A 9,801-nucleotide genomic window follows, 5' to 3' on the forward strand; every position below is an offset into this window, starting at 1 on the left:
GGGAGAGGAGCCCAGCCACCCCTTTCAGATTGGTGATAATGTACTAATCAAATCTCTTGAAAAAGATGCTCTGTCTCCCAGGTGGAAGGGTCCTTTCCAGGTGTTAATAGTGACCAGAACAGCCCTGAGAGTACAAGGGAGACCGGAGTGGATTCACGCTACCAGATGTCGTCTCTCTCTTCTACCGGATGCTGGCGTGTGAAGGCAGTCATCATCATCGTCATGCTGGGTCTTCTGTACCTGGCCAAGGTCGCCCTGCTAGATGGAGCTGTGGAAATCCCAACGACAGGTGGCGAGGGATCTCGCCCGTCTGAGGAAGAAAATAAGGTGCTCTTATCTACGAGCGCAGACGACTTGACCACTCAGGGCCCAGACCCTGAGGGCAAAACGACACCAACGGGCAAATCAGTGCCTAGCGACAGGGCACGGTTGTATCCAATCACCACACAGACATTCAGTATGGTGCAAGAGACACAACGAGAAAGAAAAGGAGGAAGAATCAGGAGGAGTGTCTCCCTCCCTGATCATAAATCAGAGACTATTTATTTTACCTGTGGTGCGGGCGGCTGTGGCTAAGTGGATAGAGTGCTGGACTTCGAATCAGGGGGTAGCAAGTTCGAGTCCCACTGCAGTCAGCATGTCGTTGTGTCCCTGGGCAAGACACTTCACCCCAAATTGCTCCTGTGGGGATTGTCCACAGTACTGAATGTGTGTAAGTCGCTTTGGATAAAAGCGTCTAAAAAATAACATGTAAAAAACCTGTCCAGCTTTAATATGTGGTCCATCTAACTGTATTGTTATGTGTCCTTAGTTCACTCAACGTGGGAGATATATCCAATGGACCAGTACCGTGCGGACGGGGTGGCGTCGGAGGGGGTGAGAATAGCACTCAACACCATTGAAGACATGCCCCCAGAACTGTGGTCTAGCACTAGAGAACAGGTTAAGACACTGATAAAGGATAAAGCAACATGTAGAGTGAGGAAACCAGATTACCAGGTTCCCAATCCAGGTGCTACTGCATGCAAACTGTCTGGACCAGATAGAAAAACAAATGTTCTATCCACTCCACTTAAACACTCAGGAGGTGATGTAGATGTTTCAAAAAAGGCCTTAATAACTCCTTTTAAACGAACTAAAACTAATTATGCAGTAAGTTTAATGTTAGACTACGCACATGAACGTAATATTAGCAACTGTTGGCTTGCCAAAATATGCCAGAATCCATGCATTCTCCCATGTTTAGCCCAATTCCTTTCACAAAAGCGGATTATAAATTAGTCAGCTGGAACGATATTGACTCTAGGATTAGCGATGAGGCTGAGGACTGCTACACTCCTTCATACCCAACAGACTCTGATAAACCGTTACAGTACGAGGGTCTGGTCTCTCTCATTGTTGAGACAGTAAATACAAATTACCTGCCTGACGGTTTCAAACGATTGATGTTTTTAAAACTAATATATGTGAAGAAATACATTAACCTAGCTTTTGAATACAGATTCCAGTTAGCTCTGGTACAAACAAATTGTTCGGTTAATTCCACAAGTCCAACATGCACAAAACAACCACACATGGCATCTTTATTAGTTGAAGCTTTGGTAACAGTGGTGCCCTGGTTTGGCTCCAGAACAGTGGACTCCGTTGAGGTTAAAATACATGACTGTACGCAGCCAATACCCCTAGGCAATCCCCCTACACGTGACTGTTCAATATATGTTCCCCCAATTGTAGTACATGAATGGAAGAATGTGTCCATCTGTTTCCAGAATGAAGCAGGATCTCACACCTCTCTAGATGTGGGACACAGCGACTGTAATACCATAGTGAGGGTAAAATTAGCCAGAATTCCCCTCCCACAGAGAGTTTACTTAGTTTTTGGCGACCGGGCTTATGGCTGCGTACCATATGACGTTTTTTATGGCACCTGCTATCTAGCCTACCTAATTCCTTTAATCCGTAAAGTAGAGGCAAATAAGATTGCAGCGATACTTCCCTCTCTACACAGGAACAGCAGGTCCATTGCAAAAGGACAACAGATAGCGAGCCTATTTTTGCCTTGGTACGGCATTTATGTTAGTCAGCAGGAGATCATGGCATTATCCAAAGTAGTGGAAAATCATCTAAATGTATCAAACACAGCAATGTTAGCTGAACATAAAGAATTGCAAGAAGTTAGGACGGTAGAACTGCAGAATCGCATGGCGCTGGACCTCCTCTTAGCTGCCCAGGGGGGCGCATGTAAAGTAATTGGTGCGGAGTGCTGTTCCTTTGTCTCTGATGCCACACCGGAAGTTATGGATATGATTCATGATACGGCTAACGGGATAAAAGAATTGCATGAAACTCATGGGTTTACATTTGGGGATTTAAGTGGAACCCTTGGATCCTGGGGAGCGGGGTTGGTTACATTTGTTGTTACTGTTGCAGTGTTTATCTTGGTTGTGCTAATCCTAGTGACTTGTTTGATCACTGTAGTTAAATTAGCCATACGCAGGGTTGCCAAGACCGCCCTCCAGGCCCCACAGAGGCTAGTGGGGTATTCTACTGTAGATGACACAATGTTGATGTATGACGCCGACCTCCCAGACCCATGGGTCTCCATGGCAGTTCCTGTACCTTGGGTACCTCCTTTCAGCGATTGATAAATTGATTAAAGTTGACACTCAGAATAAAGAATAGATGTTTTGATTTTCCTTGAATAAAGAACAGATGTTTTTGATTTTTCCTTCCTCAGGTTGTTTACAATAAAATGTCTGACTTTTCCTTTTCAGATTTTGAACAAATCTATTTGAATAAAATGTATGTAGTAAGTGCATTACTCTTGAATAAGTGTATTGAAGTAAACGTAAAGTAATGTTAAAGATTGAGGACACTTTACCTTTACAGATTACAGATTGATCGATTCATCACTGTGTACGCAGATGGTGTTAACAGACCAGTCCTTTGTGTTTCAACATGTGTGATATCGATTAGGATGGAAAGCGCGCGAATATAGGCCACTCCTATATTCTCTATGTAGAATTGCGCTGTTCTGCTCTGTAATGAGCAGTGTTGCCAGGGTTTTTCAATGAATGAGACACCTTGTAAATGCTCCGGCCGTTGACTCTCAATAAACTCCGGTGTTTGATTTAAAGCGGATTCCAGCTTCCATTTCTTTCATCACATTGCGGATCAGAAGTTTCTCTCACAATATGTGTTGTATTTCTTTGTATCATCACTACCCCCCCTCTTGTGGCTGGAAGAAACTTACTCCAAATTATTATTTAGTTTTTTTTTTAATATGACTTAAAAACAACTCGTGATGTTAACTTAATAGCTCAAAATCATGAGAAACTTTAACAAAATATCACAAAATGAAGTCTAGATGATGGAATAATGACTTGGTAAACAAGCAGTGGGCAGAAAGGTGGACAAAATACAATTAACACCACACAACAGACAGCTGGTAACATTCCCTCGTTTCTTAAGCATAATGTTTAATGATCAGATATCGTTGATTCTCCAAGTAACTGTCAATACATGTTGTACCAATATATTGTAATTAAAGCATGAATCCTGCAGTTACTCCTTTAAAACACACCGGAAACACCCTTCATTTTTCCCTCAATTGAAAATTATTTTTAAAAAAAAAGTATATATACAGTATTTTACGAATGAAAAAGGAGTGCATTACTTCCATTAGTAATGTGTGCAAGTATGACACACTTTTTGAACACAACATTTTGAGACAATAAATCTCATTTTTGGATCAAATGGTTGTTCTACGCGGTGTGATTGACACGAGAGATGATCAGAGGGGCAGAGTTTTTACCACCACGATTAATATAGGGACTAAAGAATGGGTAGAGTTTCTCTCTGAAGCAGCAGCCAGTGAAGGAATAGATCAGAGCTGCAGCATCAACATCATAAAAGGAGACCAGACCCTCCTCATAATCCACAAACACCCCCACCTTCTGAGGCTGAGACTTCAGAGAGAGATGGACTCGAGGACCAGCACAAGCTTTGTACTCATTTTCATTCCTCAACACTATCAGCCAGTAACCTTTCTGAGGAGATGATGTGATCTTTCCCTTCCTGTTGATCGACTCTCTGGCCACTCCTAGAGTCCAGTCAGTCTTCCCTTCAACCTGAACCTCGTAATACAATCTTCCTGAAGAGAAACTCTGCTTTGCTAAGACAAGGTGAGAAGAATTAAATCTCTCTGGATTGTCTGGGAGATTCTTCCTCACATCACCATCATTCACTTGTTTTCCATCAGTAGACAGGATGAGGTTGGGATGTGCTGTATCAGGATCAAGAGTCCTCTTCTTCAGCTCAGAGACTTTATGTTCCAGCTCTTTGATGAAGCCTTCAGCCTGTTCCTCTGTCTCTCTCTGCTTCTCTTTGATGGTGTCCATGAGCTCGGCCTGGCTTCTCTCAACAGACTCCTTCAGAGCGGTGAAGACCTGAACACCATCTGCTATCTCTCTGTCTGCTCCTTCCTTACTGAGCTCCACTGAGCGATTCATCTCCTGGATCTTCAGTCGTCTCTTCTGGATCATCTGCTGAGTTTCAGCCTCTGTCTTCCCCAGCTCAGCCTTCTTTCCTTCATATCCTTCTTTCAGAGGAACGAGATCATGTGTCTTGTGGTCTAAAACAGTGCAGAGCATGCAGACACACACCTGGTCGGTCTTACAGAACAGCTCCAGCTGTTTATCGTGCTTCACACACACCCTGCTTTCCAGGTTCTCCTCAGGGTCGATCAGCTGATGTTTCTTCAGGCCTGCTCTTGTCAGGTGAGGCTCCAGGTGAGTCTCACAGTAGGACTCCAGACACACCAGGCAGGACTTCAGGGCCTTCAGTCTGGTTCCAGTGCAGGCGTCACAGGGAACTTCTCCTGGTTTGACAACGTGTTGCTCTGAGCTGCTGCTGCTGGCTTTCTGTTGAGCTGACTGTCTGAGCTGAGCAGCCATCTCAGAGATGAACGTGTTGACCAGCAGTTCAGGTCTTCTGTTGAACACCTCTTTGCAGTTGGGACACTGACTCGGGACATTTCTGTCCCAGTGTTGAGAGATGCAGGCTTTACAGAAGTTGTGTCCACATGGTGTGCTGACTGGATCAGTGAACACATCCAGACAGATGGAGCACAGACACTGATCTTCAGTCAGCAGACAGCTGGCAGCAGACATGTCTTCACTCTGAGGACAAAAGTTTGAAAAAAACACAAATGCAATTACATATTCTCTATTTGCCAGTTCAGAGAGTCCTACTATGAATCCAAAAATGTAAACGGTAACACTTTACAATAAGGTACATACAATGTTTAGTTACTGAGTAGTGAATAAGGAACGACTAGATAGTTAATGGTTAGTTAATGAGGAGTTCCTCGGTGACTGTGATTGAAGAACTGATGGTTAGTTGCTGGTTAACAGACTGGGGGGTACTGTATACATTAATAATTAGTTAATGGTTTGTGAATGAGTAGTTCCTTTGATTGAAGAACTCCTGTCCCACCTCCCAAACTTTCTTTTTAGTTGTGCATTGTTATTTGTGCTTGAGAAACATTCCACTTGAACTTTATTTCAATGAAATTAGTAATAATTATTGTCCTACTTTTTTAATTAATTTGTCTCTTCTTTTTTGAGAAATTAAGTGATTCTTTTTTAAATGTAAAATAACGTGTAACCCAGGTTATGATACTGTTGACTAATTTACGTATGTTCCCTGAACGCCACACTGACAGCACGAGACAGACGTGCCATGCGCAAATCACGCAGTCAGACCTGCGTGACTATTGGATAGCGGCCGGGAGATAAGGAAACATTTGGGAGAAAGAGTGGACGTTATTCATCCTCCTGTGTTAGCATTGACCTGGTGAGTCAGCGAAAATTAGCATAAAGTAGCCTGCTAACATATCGGTTTTTGCTACTCCACTGTATGATGTATCCTTAAAATAGATTGACTTGTGTTGAATAACGTTATGAATGCTAGAATAGATGGCAAAACCAGTCAGGAGATGGATGGAATATGAATGTAATATGAATGTTGTAATGTTAACCTCGTTAGCGGCTAAGCTAATGTGGCTAAGCTAATGTGGCTCAGCCAGTGGTTCTCAAAGTGGGGGGTGCAGAGGCATGCCAGGGGGGGCGCGAGACCAGGAGGAAAAAAAGATTTAAAAAAAAATTGCATACACTTAAAAACTATTGATTTGAAAATAATATGATGCAGTACTATTACGTCTGGGTCTCTGTGTTTCATTAAAGCTCAGCTCTGTGTGTGTGGAACGAGCCATTTTGTGCGCACCGGTAGGCCTACCGGAGATCGTTGTTGTTAGCTTCTGGTGCTAGCGAGCTACGCTAACGGATATAAGGAGTTTTTTCAACAACAAAGTGGAGGAGAGTCCTCTCCTGATAGACTGAGAGACTCAGTGAGCTAAAGGACTCTCTCAGTGTTATCTCAGTGGGTCTCAAACGTTTTGGTCACCATTAATGTAAACAATTATTTCCGAGGCACACGTTTATATGATCATTATAGATATAAAAAAATAAGAGAATAAATGAAAAACAGGTATGAAATACTATATGACATTCAAACAAGAATAAAGTTTAAAAGGGTGATTTGTAAAATATCCGTAAAGAAAAAGTAAATCTGTTTCTGTTTCAAATGGGTGTTGAGAGAGGTATCCATAGATCTCTCATGTTGCTCTCAAAGTGCACCAGATTGATGCTTTAACTTCAATATTTAAAAATAAATCTTCCCGGGGGAGCTTGCCCCCGGACCCCCCTATATCAAATGTGTTCATAACATTTGATTGTTGTTTAAATTAAAATGTAAACTTGAGTGGCTGTAGATCTGTCATTGTCATCAACAGCGTTTGTTTGTTTTTTAAACTGCTTAACTAATGGTGAAGAAATTATTAGTTATTGGGTAACTACTGTTTTTGATGCATGACTTTACTTGAGGGGACACCAACTGCTTAAGGAACGGTAAGGTAATCATTAGGTAATGGGGAACTACTGTTTTTGTTTGCGTTACTTGAGTTTACCATACCCAAACTGCCTAAGTAATGGTAAGGTAAGTAATGATGACTTAAGCAGTAAAACGTGAGTCGGATCCACCTCCACCAGTTGATCCAGGGTGGGACCCAAGCCAGCCGAAGATGGCAGGTTTAAAAGTGCCCTGCTGCAGCGGACCATTGCTTCAATCAAAGTCTCCCAGGAACTCCTCATTCACTAATCATTAACTATCTAGTCGTTCCTTATTCACTACTCAGTAACTAAGCACATTGTGTGTACCTTATTATAAAGTGTTACCCATTTCGGTACCACTTTACAATAAGACTACCCTTATAAAGGGTTTACGAATAGTTTCTAATTCATTTATTAATTAAGTTGTGAACACTTTATAAATCATTAAAGGTGGGGTAGGTACGTTTGAGAAACCGGCTCGAGATACACTTGTTGTTATATTCCATGGAATGCTCTTAACATCCCGATAGCAATGAATATCTGAAGTGCTTTGACAATAAATCCATAAATAAATATCATCTGTGGAAGCAGTGCTGTAAAAAGCACGACCAATCATCTGAGCCGGCTAAAGTAACTGGATGACCTACCTGCCTGTCAGCCTTCCATCGGGGCACACACTTATCTCGTGCCCTCATTGGTCATGTGCGCGTTCGTGTGTTCGTCTGTGAGGAAGTGGCAGATTTTTTCCGGTTGTGTATTTTCAAATTCCAGCGCACTCGAGCCAGTTTCTCCAAAATTACCTACCCCACCTTTAACAAGCTTTTATAAGACTGGTTGCTTGCCAAATAGTGAGCCCACATTTATCTGTGCTGCTAAGCCTTATTAGAAATGGTAGTAACTCGTAAATAAATGGTCATAAAGAGATGCCAAGAAACATCAAGATGGAAGGGGGAATCAACTCAGTGAACAACAGATACCAAGGATGCTGGCTGATGAAGAAGACGAAGTAAGCTAAGCTCAGTCATCTTACCAAATAGTGAGCCTGTGTTGATGTATGAAAACTATGTTAGAACTGGTTTATAAATGGTTCTTAATGATTAATAAAGTATTTACAACCTAATTTATAACCTAATTATAAACCCTTTATTAGACCCTCCAGAAAAACGCGATTCTGCGATCGCAGAATTTTCCGCATAATCAGAAAAATGGCGCAGATTTTTAAAAAGCCGCATATTTATCAAAAGGCCGCATAATCCCCGCATTTTTCCACACAAAATTGAAAAAAATCACGGGGACTGTAGTCCTAAATGATAGCTGGGGATTATGGGTAGTGTAGTGTCTTCGGCCATCCTAAACTCAAAAATGTTGACAATCGCAATGATGCTCGAACTGTCCCTTATAGGCCTACGTCTGTTTCCGGTTATTTTTATTTTGAAATTCAGTTCCTGACGAACGCCAAAAAAGCCCGAGATTATGGAATTAAACCAATAAATAAAAGCAAGGATAATTGTGTGTTATTGGTGAGTAAATAACAGTGTGTTATTTTGAAAAGAATAACAAATTAGAAGGAAACAAATATTTAAAAAATACGAGGCTCTGAGCCCCATGCATTTTCCTCACAGACGGCAACACTAAAGGTCTACAATAAAGACCTAAATGAATATTTGGGATGTTCTTGCCTTTCGATTCTCCCAATAAGTCCAAGTACAGAGGGTGACTTTGCTGTGAAAAAAGACATTTCCACCAAAAAAACGTTAGCATTCATGAAGTAATCTTCGTCATAACTAGCAAACTAAACATCATGTACATGTACTGCACAAATAATCAGAAATAAAAACTCATTACTCGCATAAAATGACATCAAAACGCATTTTAATGGCCATATGAACCTTAAAATAGGCATTTTCCACCGAGAATAACACAAAGGCCAGCCATCGTTGTTGATCACGTGGTCTATGAAGGTCTATGGGACGCCCTGCCCGTAGAAGCCTGACGGGCAAGGGGTACCCTGTACGTAATATAGCGACGGGGAGGGGCCCTGACCGTCCGTCAATATGTGACGGGATGGGAGTGAGAACGTGTTGGTGTGTGTGTGTGTGTGTGTGTGTGTGTGTGTGTGTGTGTGTGTGTATGTGTGTGTGTGTGTGTGTGATTAAAATAGCCCAATTGCTTTTACAATAAATAAACATTGATTGTGTGTAATTGAATAGTAAAGGGGTTTAACGTTAGTGGCAGGTTGTTTGTGAGAGAGAATAAATAAATAAGATATTTAATATTTATTTGTTCCGCATATTTTGCAACTTCCCGCAATTTCACCACATAAAACCCCGCATGTTTGATCGCATAATCAAGGATTTTTGCCCGCGTTTTTCTGGAGGGTCTACTTTATGAATCATGTATAAGGGTAGTCTTATTGTGAAGTGGTTCCCACATGTCTATAGTATAATATTCGTATATGAATCCAACTGTGACTAAACATGTAGTGAGTGAAGTGTCTGTAACTCACCAGAGTTTGCAGAGGTGCTGCTGTGCTGAAGAGAGCTGCTGGATTCAGTGTCTCTTCAGAGGAACAGAGACGCTGCTGCTCTGCTGTCGCTCAGACAAACTCCAGCTTTCAATTCTGGGGAATAGAAACTCTTCTCTTACAGTGTGGTGGTCCCACCTCTGAGTGGCAGTTTGCCAAGGGGGAGTGGAGCAGAGCCTTCTCTCTCCAGGGCTCCGGAGTGGAGGAAGAACTATTGAGGCTTGTTGTTTTGACTTTGTGACGATGCATTTTACAACTGATCCAAGAGGCTTTCAAATAGGGTATTGAGCACAAGTAGGAATATGTTCTCAATACATAAGGACACAC

The 9,801-nt window shown here is 41.9% G+C and overlaps 1 protein-coding gene across 2 annotated transcripts; it reads right to left on the reverse strand.

Annotated features, from left to right (window-relative positions):
- Positions 1–3,449: 3,449 nt before the first annotated feature.
- LOC117441630 (zinc-binding protein A33-like) lies at positions 3,450–9,795 on the reverse strand. Of its 2 annotated transcripts, XM_034077696.1 has the most exons (3): positions 9,457–9,795; positions 8,630–8,672; positions 3,450–5,180 (listed from the first exon to the last, which is right to left on the reverse strand). In XM_034077696.1, exon 3 carries the CDS (start codon positions 5,169–5,171, stop codon positions 3,765–3,767), a length of 1,407 nt encoding a protein of 468 aa, XP_033933587.1. In that variant the 5' UTR covers positions 5,172–5,180; positions 8,630–8,672; positions 9,457–9,795; the 3' UTR covers positions 3,450–3,764. The 2 variants fall into 2 exon arrangements, with proteins under 2 accessions (XP_033933587.1, XP_033933586.1); XM_034077695.1 differs by lacking the exon at positions 8,630–8,672.
- Between the last annotated feature and the right edge of the window lie 6 nt (positions 9,796–9,801).

The sequence above is a fragment of the Pseudochaenichthys georgianus genome, unplaced genomic scaffold (assembly GCF_902827115.2).
Source record: "Pseudochaenichthys georgianus unplaced genomic scaffold, fPseGeo1.2 scaffold_1855_arrow_ctg1, whole genome shotgun sequence".
Lineage (NCBI taxonomy): Eukaryota > Metazoa > Chordata > Actinopteri > Perciformes > Channichthyidae > Pseudochaenichthys > Pseudochaenichthys georgianus.

What these genes read in the sequence shown, in the direction of transcription:
- LOC117441630 (XM_034077695.1), bottom strand. Translation starts at nt 5,171, where the DNA reads ATGTCTGCTGCCAGCTGTCTGCTGACTGAAGATCAGTGTCTGTGCTCC.